The 26,403-nt window shown below is 36.2% G+C and overlaps 1 protein-coding gene across 10 annotated transcripts in view; it reads left to right on the forward strand.

Moving 5' to 3' along the window:
- Positions 1-26,403, forward strand: part of Pabp2 (poly(A) binding protein nuclear 1) — a 75,456-nt gene that overhangs the window by 25,497 nt on the left and 23,556 nt on the right. For 8 of the 10 annotated variants that reach the window (XM_081756344.1, XM_081756361.1, XM_081756352.1 and 5 more), the window contains exons 3-7: positions 4,154-4,268; positions 8,338-8,367; positions 15,833-15,900; positions 16,118-16,312; positions 23,264-23,385. In XM_081756344.1, coding sequence (XP_081612470.1) covers positions 4,154-4,268; positions 8,338-8,367; positions 15,833-15,900; positions 16,118-16,312; positions 23,264-23,385 — 530 coding nt within the window. Of the gene's footprint in view, positions 1-4,153; positions 4,269-8,337; positions 8,368-15,832; positions 15,901-16,117; positions 16,313-23,263; positions 23,390-26,403 lie in introns of those variants that run through there. The other 2 variants (XM_081756335.1, XM_081756377.1) reach the window with 2 other exon arrangements.

The following is a 26,403-nucleotide window of genomic DNA, read 5'->3' on the forward strand; positions in this document are numbered from 1 at the left end:
TTCAAGGAGGGAATCGTCTCTGAAGAAGTTAAATGAAATGGACGAAACAGTACAGAAGAAAATGGAAGTAGCTATTAGATTGATGAAAGATGGTCAGACAAGATTATCTTCTGCGCTATCAAAATAAGACATGGCTGACGTTAAGTTGCCCAGGAATGATCCATACCGCATCCGTGAAGATCAATGAACTACAGAAAATTCAAGACTAGCAGAACAAAGAGAAACGGAAGATGGCAAATAAGCTTATTCAGGCGCTGAAGAAAATGAAAGTGTAACTAATACTTTTACTGTTGTATATATTTCCTTAGATGCACTAAGTTGTATTTAGAGTAGAATGTATGTTCATATAACAATTGGTGTAATATATATATATAATATAATATAATCTTTTTTATTTCTATCTATTGGATAATTGAAATGTTTCTTCCAATAGTAGAAATATTGTTATATCAATTTCTTTTTTCCTTGTTCTTTCAAAATGTTCCAGGAAGCAGGGTTGGCTGGTTTAAACCTCGATTTCATTTCATTTTAGGACAGATACAGTTCACAATATATTCTTGACTGCATGTTATATTGCTTTTTATAGTTTTTTTAAACAAAAAAGTCTAATTTGCAATGTCAAGGCATGTTGTACTGTATCATACATATTAATAATTAATGCAAATGGTAATTAAAGGAGTGTGAGGGTGGAAGCGGCCGTTCAAAAAGTGCATGATAGAACTGAACCCCTGTCTTCCCATTTATATTCAAGTATAATATATATAATTTTCTTGTGGGAACCCTGTACCTCATATTTCTCTTCAAAGTAGACCCCATTAGAGTATACACTTGTTTGAATGAGCCTTCCGTTGTTGGAAGTCCTCTTGTGATATCGCTATCAGGTACCTCATTAAGTATGTTTCGTCTGCTATGAAAAGAGTGACTTAGTGAAAATTTGAGCTTGATGAAAAGCCAGAAGTCACAGGGAGCCATGTCCACTCAGTAGGGAACTTACCGTACCTGAGGAATTTAGTGTTTGGCTACAAACTTTTGAACTAGATGAGCATAATGTACTGGAGCATGATCATGATGCAACTTCCAAGTTTCAGACTCAAGGTTCCAATCTCTTGCGAGGAACTGCGTCCCGAGGTAGTAATGTTGAGTGACTTCTTTCTGGCGTACTTGTGATGCACTACACTGTTGTAATCAAAAGCCACAGGCAGCATGACCTTGATTTTTGCTGTTGGCCCGCCGTTACTTCTTTCTACATCGTGAGTTTTGAGATCTCTATTAGAAGACTGGACTTGTTTCTGTATCGTACCCATAAACCCACGTTTCATCTTCAGTAATCGATTTCAGGAAATATTTGAACATTTCAACAAATCTGTGTCACCTTTAAGGCGCAGTTGTGTGTTCTTTAGTCAGATGTCTGGGTACCAACTTTACTTCCACGCTATGCATGTTCAGGTCGTCAGTTAATATGGACTACACGGACCGTAAGAAAGGCCAGTTTCATTAGCAATTAGCAGACTCCCAGATTGTTATACAGCGGTTATGACTGTGTTGATGTTCTATGTTCTGGATGTTGGTGGGCTACCAGAACTCTCACCTCTTTCAACTGACGTTCGGCCTTCTTCGAACCGGAAAATACGTTTAATCTTCCTAATTGTCTCAGTCTTTGTCACTCCAAGTTTCTGGTCAAACCTGATGTAGATACGTTGGTCAAAACGTTCATGTATTTTGTTCGACTGTAAAAACACGATAACAATCTATGCAACACACAGAGCAAACACCTCGGTGCTTTTATCAATAATTTGCTACCACAAGGAACTTCACAGGATTTCATGAGTATCCCAGTCGACCTCGTTCGTCCGACCTCGCAGGGAATCGAGAAAACAAATTCAAGCTCAGATACTTTTTGATCAGTGATTTTACATATATACGTATATTATACGCGTTTTCATCCATGTCTTTTATTCCAGAAAATCAGTTGTTACCATTAATTTTCTGACTCAAAACAATATATACGTAGAACGTAAAGCTTGAAGAAGTATCATTTCGTTTTGCAAAGAACACTAATCTCAAAGCTATCCTAGGCTTTTGTTCTCCGGAAACTGAACACTTGATAAAATCCCTGTTAGTTTTGTCTAAATTTAATCTCTAACTTCATCTAATGTAACATCTTTTTTTCGTTCTTTCTTTGTTAATTATACTTACATAGACTAGTACATTTTTTAAATACAAATTGGTGACTCAGCTTCAAGAAAGATAAATTTTAACATTACAGTTAATAGACTGCATATATGAATATACATTTCTATCTTCTGATGGTGATACATTTTGAATATATAGCACACGTTCTATTTTGCGGAGAAGCACGTTGGCTCTGGTAAAGCGCTTACCTCTTGACCGTGGACCCTAGGTTCCATCCTCAACCAAGTTAACTTTGTGTTGGACAACATCGTGTCCGTGTTTTTTTTTTTTTTTTTTTTCCTCCAAAGTATTCCAGTTTCCTCCCATAATCTCATTCCACCGATTTTTCCGTCATTCACTTGGCTTAATCACCCATCTCCCTCACCCTAACGGGCATAATTCTAGGACGTTAAACAAAGATTTCTATTCTTTTGCGGAATAAACTCCTGAAAATGTCCCACGTTTTAGTTGTTCAGGCGGTAGTGAATGAAAGAAAGTGAATGATTAATGATATACAAGATGGACTGAAAACGTTGAGTAAAACTTGGAGAACTTTAAGAAACTATTCGTGGTACTGTTTGTTCACCAAAATATACAATAAGAACTAAGACCGACCGAAGATACACACCAGAAATCAAGACTGGGTTATCGTTGCGGCCTGCTGTCCTTTGCTGCAATGGCTTATTGTATTCCGGCTATTGTAAAATTTAGATTACACAGTAAACCAGTATTTGAATGAAGAATAGTATTTATTGTAACAAGTACAATTTTCCTTTACACGTAGGCTGTTCTTCGTGAAACTATATAACTAAGCATACTTTTTACACAACGCCTCCTCCATCATTAAAGTATTGACAATAGTGATTTGTCACAACCTAATTTTCTTCACCTTCACTTCGTAAAATTTCCAAGAATCCCTCACCTCTTGTGAAGAAATCAGTCGGACCGCATTGAATGATCGTGAAATTTGCGGTTTTGGTTCGAGCAGGTTATGTCTGAAGACGGGAGTTAAATGCATTTTTGCTTTCTTTTGATGGCTATCACTCTTTCAGTTTATTATTATGGTTGCGAAAATCGTCTATAAAATATTTCATAAGAAATGATAGACATGCATTGGAGTTCCTTTTTCTTAACTTTCGTTGTCGACTTCTACATTTTTTTCTTTAATTGAAAGGTATCCGCATTGTAGTTGAGTGGGATCATATCAGAAGAGCCATCTGTTTTCAATAAAAATCATTTTATTCCCTAAATGTGCAAAGTCTCGATATCTACAAGCCCCATAGCAGAACATGCCGCGATCTGCGATGTGATCGCAGAAAATTTGCCGCGCCTGTGCGGGAAAATTGCCAGATGAAAGAAAATATTGCAAACGGAAAAATGTAAAACTTGCCTGCTATGTGTAGATATCTTAAATGCACGGACGACTCGCGTTAATATAGTTTGATTTTTTTTTTTTCCGTCGCGTAAAGCGTATTTTTAACAATCACAAGTGTTTCTTCTGAAGAAATTTTTTGACTTACTAAAGCTCATCGCAGAAAGACAAAGTTCTGCCATCGGGTCTACAAGTAAGCATTGTATGTACGTATAGTGTCAGCAGCGGTGCAGATTATTTCACTTTAGATAGATAATAATTTGTTAGTCTCAAGATACGTCAGCAAGGTTTATTCCTCTGAAAGACTCAGTATATTTTACGTACTACAGTCTTATTGAGAAGTATTCGATTGAAACGCCTGTTTATGTAGAAATTCTTTGTAGAAGTAAGTTGTAAGAGATTGTAGGATTCACAATTTTTTTTTCCCCTTGTATATGTGAAATTGTCTATTGAAACATCACACATGATTGCTAAACAATATCTCGGGGTTAGGAACTTGTTGGATAGAGTATGCATCTATTTTCCCTGAAGTTGCCGAAAAGTAGCATTGTACGTATGTCATAAAAATGTCAGAAGTAGTGCACATTGGCCTTTTCTTCCATTTTACAGGAACTTGAAGCAATCAAAGCTCGCGTGAGAGAAATGGAAGAGGAAGCTGAGAAGTTGAAGCAACTGCAGTCTGAAGTGGATAAACAGATGAATCTAGGCAGCCCCCCAGGAATAAGTTAGTACTCGTAGCTTTTAAGGTTTATATTTCTTTAAACAAATACTGTGAATTTACAAATTTACCTTACTAAATAAAGTGCTCTTTAAAGAAAAGAAAAAAAAAAAAAACATTGAATGACATTTGATACATAGGAATTAAAGTGTCAGAGCTAAAATTTACTCATTAATATTTGATATGTACATTTGCTTCAGTGGATATGTTGTTTTCTCCTGCGTGTGTGTCTCCATATCAGATTTGAAGTCATTAGTTTATTATCTTTTCGCGAAAGGATTGTCTTGTCTCCCTTTTGTAGAATATTTCTAATAGGGTTTGTAGTGGAAAGCGTGGCTGATTGTAAAATCGCCGATTCATCGCTCAATCAAGTAAGAAGTTCGTAATGTTGGTATTATTTTATATTATAATTAAAGTAAAACTGAACCTTTCTGCATAGAAAATATTGAAACAGTAAAGACTATTTAAATTTAAAATACTTCTGACTAGTTTGTGAACCCAAAAAAAGTATGAACTACGGTAGTTTCACTATATACTTTTATGGTGATTTGAGTAAAAGTTGTGTAAATTTCTGTAGTCTTTATTCGCTTTTTTTTTTTTTTTTTTTTTTCGACAGCCATTTTACTACTTTTACTATAAACGTGTTAATATTCTACGATATTGATCATAACTGATCTCATTATCCTTTTCGCATTAGGATTTGCGTAATCAAAAACTTACTTTTCGTTAATTTATAAATCTCTTCTGATTGTATATTTTACTTTGCCCTATCGTGACAGAAACGACTCGTGAAGCCTAGGCTCTACACAAATCATAGAACTGCTTTCCCTCGCGTGTGATGCATCGGAAGAATTCGGTACGATTCGTGGAGCTGCCTTCCGAACGCGCACTTGAAAAAAATAAAAAAGTGAAACAGCAGAAATGAACCCACAACGTTGCCGAACTGAGAAAACGCGGCAAACGAGCGACAAAAAATAACAACACTTGAAGAATTATAACACTAACTAACCATTATTCGAATTAAGAGATAGTAGCGAAAATATAAAAGAACGACCAAGCGGCAATCCAACAACACTGTATCCTTAGGAGATGTTCTTCGTACAGCGCGAGAAACTACACTGGCAAAATTTCATGGGGCAAGGGGGTTAACGACCGGGACACACCCTCGCGTTTTATTGGTTAAATCGAGGTCAAACTTCGAGTCCTCGCGATCACTCGAGTCACGTCGAATATTGGAGAAAAAAAAAAAAAACATAATTGAAATTATTCTATCTGAATTAACTGTGTTCACCCGTCTTTACATTGTATTTTCCGAACACACTTGGTACTAGAATATTGTCAGAGCTGAGTTTGTTTTTAATTTACATTTTGAATGCTGTTTTTTTAATATCGATCTAGCGGTTTGTAGTATGACAATACATATTGCATTTAAGCTGTTTTTCCTCGCTCTCAGATTAGATGTTTCAGAAATCGGTTCGGCATGCCAGTGCTAGTTGGATGAGAAAATGACGACTTCAATTTGTGATTGTTAATTTACCATACAATTAGCTAAACGGATGTTGGGACCTTCATAAATGTGACTTATTTTATTTATTTTATTTATTTATTTATTTATTTATTTATTTTTTTTTTTGATAATTTTCCCGATGTATTGATCGGGTCAGCTGTTCATAGATTAATAATGTTAAGTAAATATGATAGATGTATTACTTACCGCAAACTGGTAACAACATTGCACAATAACATAAAAAGTACACTATAAGAATTTTTGTTGAACACTTCATCAGATAGGGAGGGGAAGAAGTAAGAAAAATCTAAAAGGGAAGTAGGACTTATGAAGCGCCTATGTGAGTTCGTTATAGATGGATGCCTACATCTATACCCCCTCTTTCTTTCTTTCTTCCTCGTTTCTACCTCTCCTATTTAAGGAGCGATTTAACGAAAGTGCTTATAGTTTACCTTCTGAGTAAATCTATATCAAATCAACCAATGTTGAGTGCTGAAAGATTTTATTTCTTAATTTTTGTGGTATATTTAAAGAGTTTGAAAACATGCATTCATGTTTTAATTTTATTTTCGATACCATTTTGTATAGGCACGTAATCTTATTTTTTAATTTACAAAGGGCTGTAGTAAATGCCAAACTACTTTACTACTTCTCTTTTTAATGATTTTTATTTGAAATCTGTATTTTCAAAAATAAGAGCCACAGCGTTTACTGCAAACCTTTTGTAAATTGCAAAATAGGCTTACTCCTTACAAAGTGGTCGAACAAGAGAAAACTGAACATCTGAAAAACGAAAGAACACTTGTTCTTACTCTCGAAATACGGTACAATTTTGTGTACAAAAATTAAATAGTAATAAATTTTGTCAGCAGACATTTAATTTGAAATTGAGTGATTTCAAATAAATTGACTCAGTGTTGTGATAGTTATTTTCAAGTAAGTAATTTACTAACATAATAATGCAAGTGATCATAATTCTGGCTGTCTGAATTTGTAGATAGTCCACCGGCTTAATTTCATAAATGACAAACACTAAGCGCTAAGCATTAAAATAAGATGGTTTATTCTGTAGCCAGCAATGTGCTCTGGCCTTCTGAATAATACCAACATGTACTAACATCTGCACATGACTCTTAGTAATAGACTAAATGTGCATAAAATATATGCACATGGTGCTTAGTATTTTTAAAAAATGGTTCTCTTCACAAGCCACAAATAGCAGTTCTATTGAATTCTAATACAGTTTATTACATAATGATACAACGATCTTGTATATTAATACGGAGTATTTTTAAATATGATAAAGTTGTTAGTTATAAGTCGTAACAGTGTTTAAAGTTTACATACGATCAGTTTCATTGTAACAATATGTAAAATAAATGCATCCAGTTTACAAATCAGTAATTCTAAAATCTGTGTATATCCAGTAGCTCTTAAGAAAATTCTTATTTTCCTGTGACTTCTGAATTATTCACATAAATGATATTGACATAATTCGTTAATATCACGTTAATCTCTGGAATGTGTCCAGTGAAAATTATCACTTTTATTAGAAAACTGTTTATTGAGTGACTATTAGAGACACTGTTTACCGAGTCACATATTTCAAATTAACCTTTTTTGAGGGTTTCCAAAATTGATGGTGTGAGCAATACCAGTTATTTCGAATATAATGCGAACGTTCTTCGGGGTCGATTCGAATGAAATTACAACAGCATCAGATAATTCCATTGTTACAAACTTGTATTCCATTCCAAAAAATACATTTATCGTGTCAAAAATAATTATTCTTCAAGTAACTCTATCCAAATTGCCCCGAAGAATTTCTGCATCGAAATAATTAATGTTAAACAGGATGTTGTCAATGCAACGCACAGGTAAAAAGCTAATTTGATCATTTTTGTGTCGAGTTCCTATTATAAAAGCATTTTAAGTATTGGATTCGATTTAACGTTCCTTTCAGCAACGAGGCTCTGAGATGTGGACATACATCTGAATGTGGGATCCGAAATAAGAGATCCCACCGACAATAGAACCCGGATCTCATGTCAAAGGCGTGTACGCTATCCACATAGTCACGAGGTAGCTCTTTTAAGTATTGGAGAATCATGTTACATGATAACCTTTTATTCATGAGTCTAAAGTTATATTGTAGGATCAGAGTAAATATTCGAAACTTAGTTTATTCGCCGTCGTATAGTTGGTGGATTTTTTCGTATATAATAGAATAGCTCTTCCATCTTTTAATATTTCCAAACGTACATAAAGTTAAGATTCACAAAAACCTAAACCACGGACCAGGAAATATTCAAGTGCTTATGTCGAACAAGACGAACTTACTTTTTTTTTTTTCTACGGAATCTAGAATAATCGCGATGATAGTCTCGACATCACTAGTATGTATTTAGCCGACGTTACTGACTTCAAAATCGAGCTAAAATGTATTAATATTGCTTTATATTACATTGTGTAAAGCGTACTTAAGATCCAGTATCTCGTCGTATGTGAATTTATGTAACTTAGTATTTGCATTCGTATACATCCTAAGACGTTAATAAATATTTACAGATTTTGAGAGAGATCCGACAGATCCATTTGGTAAGTACATTTTGGATTTGATTTTTGAGGATTGTGACCATACCTTGAGATGGAATAAAGCAGTCTTGTAGCTTGTCTTCGTATTAGCCTGTTGTGTGCATGAAATATGTAAAGCGTGTTGGTTCATTAACTGATTCACGATGTGATCATGTTGGTTGCTTAACACAGTTGGTGATCGTGTACTGCCAAACAAGCAGATATCTTACGTAGTGTAAGCGTCTATTTGAATTTAAACATTTTTTTTAAATTGCTAATGGAGCGTATGGGCCACATTTTAAATTAATAAAATGTACAAGATCCTTTTTTATCAATATTTTTTCTACTCCATTCAGTAAGTACAAACATTTTATATTACTTGAGAACTGCGTGAAACCGTATCTAAGAATTCGTGGAATGCTCAGTGCGGAAGAGAGTGGGTTCAACATTTGTCTTATATAATGTTTGTTTTTTCAGTAATGTCCTAAATATAACAAATACGTACTACTCTGGAAATTTACGGTTTTTTTTTTCTTTCTTTAAAAACATTTAATCACATGTATCAATAACTAAAATCAGTCTACTTCTGTTCATGTTGTTAAGTATGTGACCGCCCTAACTAAAATGTGGCTAATGATTCTTATGCTTTGGGATCAATTCGAGTTCGTGCCGCTCACACTTCAAAAACAATCAGTACCATTTACTTCGGTTTTTTTTTTTTTTTTCATTCATATATTTCATCATACGTATATTTTGATTACCATGTATAGTAAGGGGCTTTAGCGCATACGTCGGGGACTATAGGAGGGCCACAAAGATTTTTGTCTTGGCCAGCGCCCCTTTTCAAAATGTCAGTACTTAACATGAAAACCCGATTTAAAAAAAAAAAAAATAAAAAATAAATAAATACCACGATATAGAGTGACCCGCGAATATTGAAATTGGTAATTTAGCCTGCACTCTGACAGCTTGGTGTAGAGCATTACAATGGAACATAGTAAACTGATTCAATTCGTTATTGAGGTTGAGTTTGTTGAAAATAGTTTCTCTTCTTTTCTTGCATAATTTTCAAGTGGGTTTGTTTAAATTCAAAGAGAAAGAGGCCGGTAATTGACCAAAGTGTGGGACAGCCAATACGAGACAGTGGGAGTCATAGGGGATACGGAGAGAGAGAGAGAGAGAGAGAGAGAGAGAGAGAGACCTACGTGCATTCATCGCATATTGGACGCAATCAATAGACAACGAAGAGAGAGAAGACGTATCTCGCTTGTAAAGTCGCATGGTGAGCGAAAATGCAGAAAGAGCAATAGTTTGTTACATAGCAAAAACACTCACTGGTAATTTGTGCGAGTCATTTTCTTGACATTGAATTTCAGAAATACTTTGTGATTTCAGCCGATGGAAGTGTGTACATATATGCACTAGAAACAGGCGCCGATATGCTACAGTAAGCTAAAGGAGATATTTTGTTATAATTTTGTTACTGACTGATGAGTTTTAGAGTACACGTTCGCGAAAGGCATTTACGCATTACAGATATTGCCAAATCAGTATACGAATCTACTAATTTAGACCTACTTGAAACATCAAGTGATTATAATGTGTGTGTGTGGATCAGCTCAATAAGATGGCAGTAGGACAAATCGCACAGAAAAATCCAAGTTTGATTGAGATAGTAATATATGATTTTAAAAAAGGAAATTAAATAACATATTGAACAAGTCAACATGCCTCTGACCAATAGCAGTAAAAAATAAGCACATTGTGTAAAATCACCGATCAAATTTTATTCGCACACTGAGATGGGTGAGTTGTGCTTACCATTAACTCTAATCGCCTGCTATTTTAGTCCATAATTTATCTTTTAATTTGGTTCTCATGTAATCTTCATGGCCAGTATCATAAACACCGGGTGCACTCTCACAGCTTCAATTTTTCCATCCTCTCACAGCACTCTTCTTTGCTCAGTCACAGGGAACTGTAACACTTCGCGGGAGAGACCTTTTCTACACGAGACTTTATTCCATTGTTTATAGTTTACTTGTCAATTAGCGGCCGCTTGGATTGTTGCCAATTAGCGGTCTGCCTAAGTAAAGCTTGGCTCGTGGTCTTGGAATATGGAGCTTTAGGACCAATTCGGGTTTGTGCCTTCATAAAAAAAAAAAAAAAAAAAGCTTTTTTTTCGTACTTTAATTTTCTCGATTACCAAATTTGAATTCTCATTTCGTACTTTTTTTTTTTTTCTCACTTAAAATTATACCTAAAAACTAGATCATGTACAGTATTTGGTCTGCGTTGTGCTCAAGGTTCGGACTGGTCAAATTCTTAGTACACTTTTTTTTTTTTATGAACTTGCGTGACTCGAACTTCATTTGCCTTTTCATAGTCTCCAGTGACATAAAGATGGATGTATAACAAAATAAAAGTGGCTACTATTGAGGCTCTGGGTGGTTTAGCTATTTGTCATTAACATCAGTCATTTAAACTGATCTTGAATTTTCTTCGAACAGCAATTGTATTCTAATAATAAAATAGTTCGATATACGTTAACGCAACTACGATAGAAAATAGTATGTTTACGTGTTTTCCGGATGTTTGGGTTTGGTGCTACGTTAACCTTGGCTTTGATTTTGATATTGTCATAGTATTTATCACGCTCCTTAGAATCAACATATGTGAAATACTGATTCAGAATGCAAGATCGATTGAATCAGGTTGGTAGTACAAACCAATATTTATATGCTAGTGGAAGTTTATTAGCGATTTCAGCGACTGTTCATACAATGTGTAAAATTTTGGTGTTCAAAATATTCGGCTTCAGTTTGTTGTTAAAACAGTCGTGTTTCCGTTAGTATTATGGAGACACACACGCAACATTTTTCTGAAATAAGATATAATTCACAAGGTCTTCATATGTCTAGTATGCATGCAGCTTGAATTCGTCCCATAAGAGATAAAAGTTTCATGGAATATGTATATATAATATATCGGGCGTTTAAAAAATGGTGCCTACGGAATACAGAACAATATTCTACAAGTCAAAACAAAGCGAGGAATATATATAATTGTATACTTTTCGGCTCCTCGTCTGGAGACGTGAATTTCCCTATGTGGCAACGTCGCAGATAAAGAAAAAATAGAGGATCTACCAACCCATCAAATTCTTACATCGATTCTTTTCAGATGGGAATTGAAATCGATAAGTGTTGACGCTCTCATCACTTATTAGCATAACAATCGATGTAACTAATTGATGAATTAGTAAAGCAATGCTGATGGTTCCAAGTTAATGTACGACGTTATCACATAGTGATTTTTTTTATTCCTTATAGCGTCTAAAAAGACCCTAGAGGGTATACAATTTTCTAGCATTTTCACTTTATTTTGACGTATAGAATAGCGCTGTCTTGTCCATGGACGTCGTTTTTAGAGCACCTGATATATATATTAAATGTAATCATATTTGTGAACATCATTAGTCAAGGAAACACACAATATATTCGGAGTTATTAAAATTTAGGCAAGCAAGTCTTCAAAAGATTTGTCTTAATTTTGTTAATGGTAAAATTGGAATTGTTGGCTTGAGGTTGTGAAAGATAATTCAGTGCGTACTTAGTATCGTATAGCTGTTTTTTTACATTGTTCATTTATCATTTGAAATGTGTACTTTCAGTACTTTCCTATTACTTAAGATTTTTTAAAATTACGTATAATCCTTGAATGGTGTCGAAAACGAATCGCGATTCTGTTTACTCTTGTATTTATTAACCTGTGAAAGGGATTAAAAAAAAAAAAAGAGTAGACTTGATCAAGATACTCGCTAATCTTTCTTCCACAAGTCGAAATTCGTAAAGATAGGCAACACACGGAAGTTTGGGGTCAAATTTGAATGTTATACAAGTTGCACCCAAAATCTCAAGTTGTTATAATAGTATACGAATGAGTAACAATAGTGTACGTTACGTGACAATGAAAAACGAAAGTGAAGCTTTCCCGGTTTTGGCTGATAGGAGATTTTAAGAATATGTGGCTAAGCAATATTATTATGATGATGAAGTCGTGCATCGTGCATACCAATCATTAAGACCAAAATTTGCTTTCTTTTTCTTTTAAATAACTTTTGCCAAATTGAAAGAAGTGCATGGAAAATCTTTCGTGTATTCAAAGTTTAATGTTGAAAAGAATGAATTCGTGAATATGACAATTATAGTTACCATATCACAAATTTACCCAAAGGAATATTTACTAATAAAAGCTACAGGGGACACTCATAACAAAAATCACCTTGCCTGAGTTTTTTTTCTTTTAATTGAATATTTTCTTCCTCTCTGTAAACGTCATCACTCTTTTTTCCTGCATTATCGGATCCTTTTGTTTACATCTGCATAGGATAGCAAATACTACAATAGGAAATGATAAAGAAAAGGATCTGGTAGTGCAGCAAAATGACGTTAACGGACGTTCCCAGAGAGGAAGGAAGTATCAGTTAAAAGAAAAGACTGAGGAAAAAAAAAAAAACTGATGCAGGAATGATACTGCTAAACTAATACACGTAATGGCATGGCTTCCAATATTTGTCATCGTTAATGTTAAAGAAAATGCCGAGAGAGGGTGTTTGGGAGAGAATAGTTGCCTTTAATATCAAAAAGACACAGGCTAATATATAAGGTGCATCTTTTAACTAGAAACAATCTTGTAACTTCTAAACTAATAGATAAACTAATAGATATATATATTTATTTCAGTCAAAAATTTCCTTGTAGACCTTATATCTGAAAAACTACACATAGTGTTGTCAAACTGTACGAAGCAAACAAAGGGTGAATCGTTTGATATTGCAATACAGTGTGTGCAGGTTCCAACCCAATATAAATTTTTCAAATGGCATTACGTCAGATCGATACATATTTCAGATCTACATATTAAAAGAAAACTTACAATACCAGTTATTGTTCAGCGTTGGAAACTAAGGCGGCCACAGTATCACAAACATTTTAAGTTTGAAAGCGTCTACCATACTGGCACAACTGAGTCGGACGAGCAGTGCACATCCAGAGCTTTAGTGTTGGACACCATTGTCATGATACGACGTGTTTCAAAAAAAATTCCTTGGATAAGTATTGTACCTGTATTTTCGTAGTTTTCAAGAGAGGAAGAAATCATTTTGCCGTTTACAGCATTTCAATTTCCCAGACCGTTCCGGAGATATGATAAACATTGGTGAAGTTTGAAATACTGCTTAAAATAACGTATTTAAGGTGTTTTAGTGCTTTCGTTTATAACATTACAGTAATATGGTTTGGTAGTTATAATTAAAACAGTTTCTTACAGTTACATAATTTTAAGCAGTATTGCGATATCAAACGATTTCGTATTATTTTCTTTCTTTAGAAGTTTGTCTAAAAAAAAAAAAAAAAAAACCCTGTATATCTTGAATTACTAGATAACAATCAAAACACACACTGAAAAGAAAACAAGTCTTTTCGTCAAAGAGGGAAAGAATTAAAGCAAAAAATGAACATAAACAGTTTAGACGCGTCCAGTTGGGCGCCATGTTGGAATGCAGGATCAAAGATGCTGATAGTGTGCTTTTTTAGTGTTGTGTGATTGTCTTGACTGGTAAGTCAGTCATGTTATAGTCCCGGTTTGGGATTCGTTTATTTCAGCCGATATATGTATGAATTTAAATCGTTCAAGAAGCGTTAACCACAGAAATAATTTACTTCCAGTTCTTAACTATTTTGTCTCCCAAGAGGAGAAATTTTGCAAGTCCTGCAATAGAATACAACACGGTTTCATGCATATTGATTGAACAGGAAAAATTCTATCGGAAACACTGAACTTGCTGCAAGGAAAACGAGATGGCCCGACTACGATGAATGCGACAAAAACCTAATATTTCCGTGAACCATTTGTCTTATGTGTTTCGTTCGTGAAGTATGTATGTAAAGCTTAGTTTGTTTCTGTAGTCCGTTTTTAGTTTTAAAAGTTCAAATGTTAAATTGGAGGCAGGTGTCGGATAAAGGTTTTTTACTGTTTACTTCCTGTACTGTTTGTCATGTTTTGTTAACGTAAACTGTGTTTTCGTCATTGATTTGCGGTAGAAATTCTACCATTCAAGATACAGAGTAGCGTAATTTTAATGTGCACGATTTGAGTATTAAACTTTCATCGAAGTGTCCAGCATATTTTAACATTTTTCAAAATATTATAAAATACAGGATACTTATATAATATTCAAGATGTTCTTCACTGTTGAACGGACAACTATTTACAACAGGCCCAAGATCAGCCAGAATGCTGAGAATTTCAGGAAATCTATTGACGTGGATGTCAAAAGATTTCTTTCCATTCTGCCGCAGTTCTAAAAAGGTGAGAATCCCTCATTTAGGGTCATAGTATTGAAAATTTTAAAAAACACGGTGAACTCTTAAAGTGGTATTTCAATTTTTACAACATTTATAAATATGTAATTGGAAATAAGCCTTTGTGTGCTCATTGCCCTAGAGCAGGCAATCCATTCTGTCTGAGGTACAGAAAGCATTTCATGGTCTGTTGAACGAAGAAAAGTTCGTTCTTTATTACGCGGTGTAATGGAAGCTCTTCAAATATTGCTGTGTGCTCAGTTTTTGATTTGAACAATATAGCGTGCAAGGTTCGTGAAAACCCTTTTAATGTAAACTACTAATGCCTTGTGGAAGGTACATAACATAGTTGTTTTTATTGTATTTTGCAGTATGATCTTGTTACATTAGCATGTGCATGACGGAAGGTCTTAACAGGGTGCCAAAGGGGCTTGATGTGAAGTGTTTAAACACAAGAGGGAAATAGTAATGGCAACTCTTAACTTACTTTATTCTGTTGATTTCGAATTTTTAAAATATACGCGGTTTGTATATTTCCTTATATTTTGTGACGTTAAATATTAGTAATCTTCAAAATGATTTTCGAAGGTATCTTTCTGCGATCCACTGCATTTATAGTTTGATGACTAATTGAGATATTCAAGCAGTAAAAAATAGCTTTTTCTAATATTTTGGTATTTTCAGATACAACTAGTATCTGCATTTTATACGATTAACATTGAAGGAAATAATAGGGAGGAGAGCATGATAACATTGTGCTACTGGTATGTTGCATGATTTGAACGGAACAGGATACTGTTATATGCGTTTATGGTTAGATAAATTTTCTGTTCAAAATGTAACCCCAGAATTTACTCAATAACCTATAGACAGAAACATTTCGCCTTCTAGTTACCGAAGTAATCAGTCCTTTAAACTCTAGTGTATGAGTACTAAATGTAGTATATTTTTCATTCATTTTACTCGCTGTATTGCGAACATCACTCATTAAGTTCAGAAATACTTACACACATCCATATCGCGGTGACTCGTAAAAAGTGTCATTTCTTAATTAGGAGATCTGTGATGTTAATCTGCAGACCATTGATTAAAAATCTTTTTTTTTTTTCTTTCTCTCATTGCAGCTAGTCCTTTAAGTATGTCGCTAGAAGAAAAAATGGAAGTTGATGCAAGATCTATATATGTAGGCAATGTAAGTATAACTTTTTACAATTCAGTAACGTATTTATAAATAGTAATAGAATTGAACCCAATTTAAGGTAAATAACCACAACATAAAATGAGAGAGTAATTTACTTATTTTCCGATTACTTTGTCAGCTTGGTAACGTTGTCTACTTGTTCATGCATAGCCAAATAAGTATTTATCGTTTTTAACTTTTACATATTATGGTTACATTCGATTTTCAGGTGGATTATGGTGCAACAGCGGAAGAGTTGGAACAACATTTCCATGGCTGTGGATCTATAAATAGAGTTACAATTCTATGCAACAAATTTGACGGGCACCCTAAAGGATTTGCTTACATAGAGTTTGCGGAACGTGAATCTGTGCAGACAGCGATGGCTATGGACGAGTCTCTCTTTAGAGGTAGACAAATCAAGGTAAGTCACTTTTTGTTTTTGTTTGTTTATTGCTATACAGAGGTTGTTCAGCCTGCGTGTGGCCGATTTCGTTCCTTCCCCCTCCCAGGCAGAATGGACTCACCCGAACTGGCTCGTGGCGTCCTGCAGTGTTGTGCAGTGGCTTCCTGGGAATGGAATTGTTTCTCCGCGCGGACGACAATAACGCACAAAACAGGACCATTGTTGTGAGTGTTGTATTTGTTTCCAAGCGTGGGGGTTTCCGCTCTGTGACCAAAATGCCGCCCAAACTAAGCCGGTTTTGGGAAGGCTTATGTTGCGGCTCTTTATGACGCCCACTTTAGTGTTTCTGTCATTAGAAAACAGTGCAAGAAGAATAGTTGCAACATCAATTTAAGTGGAATAAAAAAATGTTATTAAAAAGTACAAGGGCAACGAAGCTCCACCATTTGGATCACCAACGAAGTTGCCTAGGAAGCGGGAATGCACCAAGGCCGCCACCACCATGCAGAGGAAACTTCGCAAAATGGCAATGCAAGAAAATCCGCAAAAACAAAGGTGTATGGCTAATCGTCTTGACGTATCTTTGGGGACTGAGAGCCGGACGTTACACCATCAACTCAAGCTGGAAAAAGTCATGAAAACTCGCGGTCATCTTCTCACGAATGCCCACCAAAAGGAACGAAAGTGTAACGCCCGGAAGCTGTACGAACGGCATCTGTCAAAACAAAGGTGGATGTACGTCGTAACGCTCGATAAAGCATGGATTACCTTTCCGACTGCGGCAAGCAGAGAGCTATTACGTACCAAGAGAAAGGCGCCAAGAACTTCAGAAGGTGGCTCCGTGTCTGTAAAGAATCCTTCCCAGAAGGGTTCATGGTCGTTACTAGCTACTGTTACCGAGGTAAACTGAAGATTCGTAGGGTGGCGAAGAACTGCAAAATAAATTCGCAGTATTTTCAGTAGCAGATCATGCGGCCGATCTACGACCATGAGATTCCAACAATGTACGGAAATGACGCCAATCTGGTGCGCATTCACATGGTCAAGGCCTCATCACATACCTCACGATCGTCCCTTGCATTCTACAGGGAGATGGAGGAGGCAAGGGTGTTAAATCTCCAGATGAAAGTCCTATGGGCTACTGTGGATTTGGATTGCTGAAGCGGGCTTTGGGAAAACGGCGTGTGACAACTGTGGAAGGACTTTGGAAAGCTGTGCAAAGGGAATGGGACAAGATTCCCCTCCCAGTTCTTCAGAGAAGCCTATTACAGTGTAAATTACGCTGTCGGGCTATTGTTAGGAACAAAGGGAAACACATCGAGCACATACGGACCTGGCGCCATGGATTCTAAATTTTTAGGTAAGTCGAAATTTGCCAAATGTAGACTGAACAACCTCTGTATAGAATTGAAAATCCAATAATCAAAATAGTTCAGGTGGAAGAAACAACTTAGTAGGTTTTACTAAATGCTATGAAAATTTCTTTGTTCGATTTTCCTACACAAAAGTACCTATATTACGAGGGCTAGTCAAGAAAGACTTGGACTGATTTTTTTTCTAGGCAATTTATTATTACTCAGCAACAGGCACATGATCCTTTTCAAAGTAGTCCCCGCCCATTTGAATGCACTTTTTCATTCGAGTCTTCCAGTCCTCAAACACGTGTCGCAGGCCATTCTTTGAGAGGTCCTTCAAAACCGCCTCCGATGCCTTTTTTGGTGTGGGCGAACCTGGTGTCTTCCACTGCGTACTGGCTTTCTTGCCCTCAGGATCGAAATGATGAAGCCATGACTCATCGCCGGTGACAATTGACTCCATATAGGCGTCTCCACCATCCTCAAACCTTTGCAACAGTTCCCTGCAAGTCTCCACTCGAACGGCCTTCTGCTCTGGTGTCAGGAGTCGCGGAATCCATCGAGCACACACTCGGCTCATGTGGAGGTGGTCATGCAAAATTGTGAAGGCACTGCCATGAGATATGCGTAGTGCGGCTGCCAGATCGTCGATACTGATGCGGCGATCTTCTCTAACAATGACTGCTGCCGTGTTAATGTTAACCTCAGTAACAGCTGACGCTGATACACCTGGTCCACCAGCTTTCGTGATTGTCATTCGGCCCTCTTTAAACTCTTTGAACCACCAGAACACGGTACTTCGTGGCAGAGCGTCATCTTTGTTGGCTGCTCTCAACATTCCTAGAGTTTCTGTTGCACTTTTCCCCAGGCGATAGCAGAACCGTATAGCTGCAAATTGTTCATCTCGTAATGACTCCATTTCTTCTACAGGCGACTTCTAGAGGCGGCGCAGAACATCACCTGCAATAAAAAGTCGTGGTTACCAAACATGCAATGATTCCTTAACAACATTTTATATATATGCACAGCAAGACCCACCCTACTTGTATGCCAAACTATGAAGCTCCAGCGTTAACAGAACTGCCGGGAAATAAATCAGTCCAAGTCTTTCTTGACTTGCCCTCGTATAAAGCCTTAGTGATTATAGTAAATATTTATCTATTGTGTTGGTGTGGTAATTTATTTGCTTCCTGGTAGATTTCAATCACCAATCTTTCTGCAAACATAATCAGAGGATTTTTTTTTTTGTTTCGTTTTGTTTTGTTAAATCTTATATAAACTAGCACATGAGAGGAAGCCCAAGCTTAACTAAAAAATTCTTTCCTTTGGTAATGCTTGCATAAAGATAGGTGAGTAAAATATGCCAGGTGCATGAAAAAAAAATTACGCGAGGTTGACAACACTGATAAAGTGCTAAAACTGCTGACAGACGCTCACAAAGAGCAAAGGATGATGGCTGCACGTGATTTGATGTCCCAATGGGGAGAAAGATGTTGATTACTTATTTTCTCACATAATGACGAGGGCAAAACCTGGATATCGTACGCTACTGGGAGTCGAAGCAGCAGTCAGTGCCATGGCGGCACTCTGGTTCTTCTGAAGCGAAGAAATTCAAATACTATCAATTTACAAAAATGTGTTTTGGGATCAAAAGGATATGATTCTTGTAGAAATCTTAGAACCAGGGCGAAGAATGCCAACAGATGTGTATTGCGAAACACTGAATAGTCTGCGACGTGCCATCCAAATTCAAGGGGGGGGGGGGAGGAATTTTTGATCCGTGACAATGTCGGTCCGCTCAGTTGTTTGTACTGTTGAGACAATTGAAAACTATTCAATCATCGCCCGTATAGTCCCGTACCTGGCCCCAGCAATTTTTTCCTTCACCTGAAAAAGTAGCTTGCATCGAAGCATTTCAACGAAAATGAAGTGTTCAAAACATCAGTTCTGGATTTGTTGCACTCTCAGGCGGCAGATTTTTACACCGAAGGTTCGTGGTGACTATGTGGAAAAACAGCCAAGGTACGTACTCGTATATCAATCACAATAAATTTCTTCTTCTGTCATTTTCTTTTTTAAAAAATACCGACCTTTTTGGCATGCAACTCGTATAAGAAAAAATTAAACCACCACACAACAGAAACAGATAAATACGTACGTTATAACTGTTATAATTGGTCATTATCTCAGTAAAAAAGTGAAGTATATGAAGTATAGTTAGTTACAGAATGAATTGTGAAGTGATGTAAAAATTAAAGTAATATGCTTGTATAGCATATGACTGTCTATATAAATAACATAGAAATTTTAAAAAATGTACTGGATGCAAATTGAATTTGAGTGGTATTGCTACACGATTACCGTACAATTTATTTAATAATAAGTTTTCGAGATGCATATTCTGAAATTGCTTTCAATTTTTATCCTATAACCATTTCTCAACTGTTCAGACCCTAAATTAATTACTCCAGAGAATATAAATATGAATCTTTAAAGCTATTGTGTTAATTACTCATACCTTACCTTAATTCACGTTTCCCAAAACATTGTTGAATTACCGTATTTTCCGGAATATCAGGTTGTCTAGAAAGCATTGATCCTTTAGAGGTCCAAATTGAATACGTTTGTTGTAATTTGAAAATAACATTATAAAACAACATATACAGTATTTTGCTCGATGACCTCCCATTTTTCGACAATACACAGTCCTGTCGCTCCAGAAATTCCGTTGTTTCTCGTCAAAAAATTGTGACATGGGTTTCACAGACCCCTTTTAAAGCTAACTTAATACCATTCAGGAAGTTCTGCAGAGACCGAAACAAACGACGGAGTCAGGTCCGGGCTATACGGTAGATGCATTAAAACCTCCTAGCCAAATTCTCAATTTCTGACTAGTCGTTATCGAGATGTCTGCTGTTGTCTATGTAGTATACGACATCCTGTCTGTTGCCCAGTTCTGCCCCTTTCTTTTGAATTGTTGGGCGCACTCGCGCTAATTGTCGACAGTACAGGTCCAGTTTATCGTTCTGCTCGGCAGCAGCAGCGTGTGATGCACGATGCCTTCCAACACGAAATATTTCCTCGTAATATAAATCATTGCATAGAGCTGCTCTTTGCGCTCGGTTGAAACGTATTATTATTCGATACACTGCAATTGATACTACTTGTCCCTTGTGACGACTCGCTGCGCTCACGTGGTGCTCAGTGCAGCGTTGCCAGCTTTTGCGCCGAATATTGAAACTACACGAGTAGAACAAGTGAATTGTTTCTTGTTCCATATTAACATTTACTGAATGTAGAATGCTAAATCACACAAAAATTAAGTAAAAGGAATGCTTTCAATAACCACCAGGTCCACTACCCAAGATGACATTCGACTAAAACAATGTGCATTTGTTTATATTCAAACTTGCAACGTGCGGAGAGGGTAGAATGTTTACCACTGCAGAGCGAGAGAAATGAGACACAATAATTGGCTGAACGTTCTGTTGCCATAGAAACAGTCCTTCTTGGTTGATTATGACCACGTGCAGGAAGTAAAAAAAAAAACGAAAGCAACTGTCACAAGGGACAAGTTGTATCAATTGAATTTTAGTTTGTTAATTAACAACAGGTGGGTGGGGTGTAGTATTACTCTTTCTTTTGCATGGTTTATTAAATTCTACTTCCGCTTGGTTCCTATTCAATATCAGTTATCTTCAAAATTTGATAATTTTTTCTCCATATATTTAATTCTATTCTTGCAATTAATAGTATCGTTAATCGGGATGATCCAGGAGGAAGCTTTTCAGCAGTTCTCTCTAAATTTAGGTCTAAATGAAAATTAGAATTAGTCATGAGAGAACGGACAAATTTATGATAGATTTAAAATAGCTTTACAGTATTAATTCCAAAGCTATATTCAATAGTATTAATAAAACAAAATTGACCAAAATGTATATAAGTAACACTTGAGTAATAGTTCCGGCAATGTTACGTATGCAAAATTGTTACACTAGTGTTTTTTAAATTTCTGTACAAAGTGCTCGCAAAGGGTTAATAGCGAATTTTAGGCATCAATCAAATCGATCTTGACATGACACATTAGTGTTACATATTTGCTCTGTATACATAGTGCGGCAATTTGAAATAGATATTTTATGAGTAATGATACCAAGTGCATTGATTTTGACAGTTACCTGAATGGGCGTGATGAGTGTAGATAGATGTTGCTAATCTGCGTCGTGAGTTCAATATGGAACAGAGAGCGTGTCTGATTAAGACTGCTACAGAAACTCATCAAATGTTGCAACAAGTGTATGGGCCAACTTGTTTATCCCGTAAGGATGTGTATTTGTATGAGACAGGCGTTTCAGGGAGAGACGGAAGTCAATTGAGGACGATGAGCATCCGGATGCGGCAAAGAATGGAAACAAGGGAATTAGTGGAGAAAGTGAGGACACTGATCACGGAAGGCTGAAATGCGACTCTGTGAATCCTTGCCGAGGAGTTGCACGTGAATAAAGAAACTGCGGCAAATGATAATCCACGATCTCAGGAAGGTAGTGGTCTGTGCTCGTTTCGTGCCTTATTCCTTAACAAATAACCAACAAAGGGACAGAGTGGATCACAGCAAAGAACTGATTACCACAACCAATAGGGACCCTAACTTTTTGAATATCGTTACTGGAATGAGACAGGTTTTTTAAATATGACCCGACAAAACGTCAGAATGCAAAGTGGAAGCCTCGTAACTCCCGACAAGCCAGAAAACTGTGCCAGTCAATTTCAAAATCACGCTTTTGCTCATTGTTTTTTACGATGGTAAGGACATTGTGCACAAGAAATTTGGACCTACATTGTAGACAATTAATGCCTCATTTTATCTTGTGTTGAAGCGGTTACTGAAGCGTATTACACATGTGAGGTCCTAATATCGTGATGATCAGTGACATCTGCTCCATAACAATGTCCCAAGTCACAAGGCAGTAATTGTGCAACACATTTTGTCCCAAAAGATGATCTGCGTGTAGTCCGACCCTCTCTATTTACCATATCTGGCCCAGGGCAATTATTTTCAATTTTCTAAATTCAAGTCTGCACTGAAAGGTTCGTACTTAGATGACGTAGCGGCCATCAATAGAGTTGCGACAAGGGTTTTCAACAACATTCACAAAAAGACTTCCGGGAATTCTTTTGTGCACTGACGGCCAGGGCGCAACGATCTATGAATGCAGGAGGGTCGTGCTTTGAATAATCCAAGGTAAGAAACTTTCTACTATAAATTTCTTGATTTCCAGTTGTCGCACTGAGTACGTCAAATCTTGTCGAGTCATGCAACGGTATGGCACAGTCGCGGGAGAGTGATACAGATGGTACAGTTTTACGTGGAAAGATGTATTTTTTTTTTTTTTTTAAATTGTAAAGGACTAGGCTGTGACTATAGTAACAGTATATATTTTATGAATATGTTTTTATACTAAAAACGTTGTACTATATTTATGGCCAGTACGGTATATACTACTAGAGTTTCCTTAGTTTTTGAATGCTTGACAGGTTTTACAAATATTTTTAAGGTTGCTGAAATTTTCCTTTGTCAAGAAATAAATCAAGTATTGAATTCTTGTTTTTCAAGGTAATGCCCAAAAGAACGAATCGCCCAGGACTAAGCAAGACAGACCGTCCTCCACGGGGAAGATTTCGTGCTCGTGCTCGAGGTTCAGCTTATTTTGGTTATCGGCCAATCAGAAGGCCCAGGTAAACTAATGATGGTTACAGGGAGCTAAGTAGTGTAGTAATAAATTCGTAGTGTCTGTACTTTCGTCAGGAAGTACCACATGAGAACTTACTAAAAGAAACTGAAATTAACATGCAAGTTAATAACTGCGCCATATTTCTCTTAATGAATTTCCCAACATTTTACACTGCTAGTTCTACTGATTTTCACGAGAGAATAGTGTTGTTAGGCTATTCGGACTTCGCAAGGAGAATAGGAGGTAAGAGGTAAAGTGCATTTTATTACTCAATTTGAGGGCTTAGGGGAGGGTGTACCTGTTTTGTTTTGTTGGATGATAATCTTTGATTTGAAGTGTATTTTCCGGATAATCGAATACTAGTGCTTTTAAAATGATTTTTATAAGTGACTAGCCGTGGTTCGATAATGATAATCGGTGTGTGTATGTATATGTGTTTTACATATGTCTTTAGAAATGGAAAAGTGACGAGACTTAATTATTTTCAAGTTAACTACAGAAAGGATATTACGGGCAGCCTTGATTGTCGAGTATTTAAAAAATGAAATAATTTGTACTAAAATCTCCTCTTTTAAGAAGGTAATGTAATCCATGAAACTAATCAACTACCGATAATGAAGATACGCAAAATTGCGAAGTATTTTTATGATACGTTTTTGTTTTGTATAAACTTTTTTTCTCAAGTGTTACAATAGTACAGAATCTCAATTCAATTTTATGTTGGAGGAGGCAGGTATGCATTTTTGCTGGAATTTTACCGTTATGTGAGATCATTGTGTGCCTCATCCTATGTTACAACCAGTCTTCCATTTTAACATCAAGTGTCTTCCGTACAGTTTATTTTACATTCAGTAGTGTGATGCGGGAGAAAGTAAATCAGGCCTTTATATACTGTCCACAGTTCAAGATTGCGACGGATGACGTGTCTGAAAGTGCACTGCGCCAGATTTAATATCTGGGTCATGTCACATTGAAGCAGTGAATTCTTCTGACCTGCCAATCGACGAATTCCACTAAGTATCTGAGGCGACACCTTCGCTGGTAACATCAGGCAGGTCCATTTGTGTCCACTAGGCCACGATATCTTGAGTTTGTGATATTTTCACTACTTAGTTCGAAAAGTATGCATGAAAAATCCATGATGTAACTGTTTACTTTCGACATATATTTCACTAGTACCAACACAATTCTTCGGCATTTGCGAGGCACCACACTGATAACGATGCCAGTTGCGTTCAGGCTTCGTGACACAGGTGGCAGCAGCGTTGCAATCGGTCGGATGTCAGTCAGCTTGTTTTACGTGTATCTTTCCAATAGCTTGTACTGTTCCGGTGGCTGTAAATTTAATAACTGTAGATTTTTTTTTCTGAATTCACCTAAAAAATTTTCAGAAGAAGAGAGAGAGAGAGTGGTAATGATAATTTCTCTTAGGTATTGGAGAAGTTCGCTACATAACATTTGTTTTATTCAGTGTTACTTCATTAAATTGTTTAACATTTACTCTAAGAAAACAAAATTGTGTGTCAAGTTAGTTTCAATTAAAAACGCTTATTTTTCTCGTCAAAAACTGTGATCATACTTGTCCATACAAGATAAGTTAAGCCCTTTACTGCGTTCGGTATTAAATATTCTGTTCTAAACGGTTTCGTTAGCTCCTGAGATAATTTACTGGCAGACTATTTAATTTTTCACAATGTCATCTTGCGCGCCCGAACTTGTGCAGAATTGAATAATAATTGAAGAAAGAAAGAAAAAAAGCTTTGCAGGAATTCCATATTTAATTATAAAGATTGGCGGACAGAAGAGCGAGGGGAGGGAGAAAGGAAAAAATGAGGAACTATTTATTGTATATGTAAACCACATAATGATAACTGTAGTTACTTTGTGTAAATGGTTAGCACGCTTATCATTCGTGCATATCGACTCACATTTGAGTTGTGGTGAGAAGATTTTTTTTCAAAATCCCAAAACAGTTTAAGATTTGCTTGAATTTAGCGGCAGTATTAAAACTAATATCTTCCTCCCTTCATCCAGTAAATAAATAGCTGGGCCAAGTGTCTCTTTGAGTTGTAGTGCCATTGAAAGCGTGGAAATAATGTCACATATGAAAGTTCGTTAAAAATATATATATTATTAATCGCATGCTTACTTCAATAAATATTATTTGTGTGGGATTAATTGTGGAGAAATATTTATGCTGCAGAGAGCCGTCGTTTTCATAACAAAAATATTGTAAGGATTTTTCTTCTACGTTCAGTTTTGATCCTCAAAAAGTTTGAGGGGAGGGTGGGGGGCAAAAAGGTTTCGTTGAAAACATTTACTTATAGCAAGGTTCAAAACTTCATTGTTCGATAAATCCTCTAATTATCATTTTGTGGAGAAACCCTTACTTCCATGTATATAACAAGATGCAAGGTAGTTTTTGGAAGAACTTCTGTAGTGACCGCCGAAATGCAGTTCAGGGGGAATTTTGAAACCGGTTTTCAAAAGGGATTTAATTTTTTTTTATCTTACCCAGGTAGAGAAATCGGTATTACGCATATTTTGTAATATGGAGGTATATTTTACATTTCGTGAAAGTAAGACAATGCAGAAAACGTGAAGAGAATTTTCTTCCCATTCAACGTACGTGGTACAACGAATGTAGTATATTTCATCAATGATCAAGTATGATTCGATTTATAGTAGTAATTAGATAAAAAGTTCTCTCTGAATGAATCGAATAAGCTCAGTTGTGTGGACTTGGATTTACGTTTAATTGCTAAGGAACACTGAATCACATCTTAAAACAATTTGGAAGTTTACTTACGACGTACTGGGTTTATCACTTTTCCAGATAATAATTCATTAGGCTGGCCAGACCTTTTGAGGCGTTACGCTGTGTGTATATTATGCACTGAAGTTAAGGATTGTACATGCTGCTTTCAGAAAATTCCGGTGTGTCAATAAGATATAATCAGTTCACAATCGAAAACAAAACACAAGATATTTATAGTTTTCATACGCTTAAATGTTGATATTA

This window comes from Thermobia domestica, chromosome 1 (genome assembly GCF_964235325.1).
Source record: "Thermobia domestica chromosome 1, izTheDome1.hap1.1, whole genome shotgun sequence".
Taxonomy (NCBI): Eukaryota; Metazoa; Arthropoda; class Insecta; order Zygentoma; family Lepismatidae; genus Thermobia; species Thermobia domestica.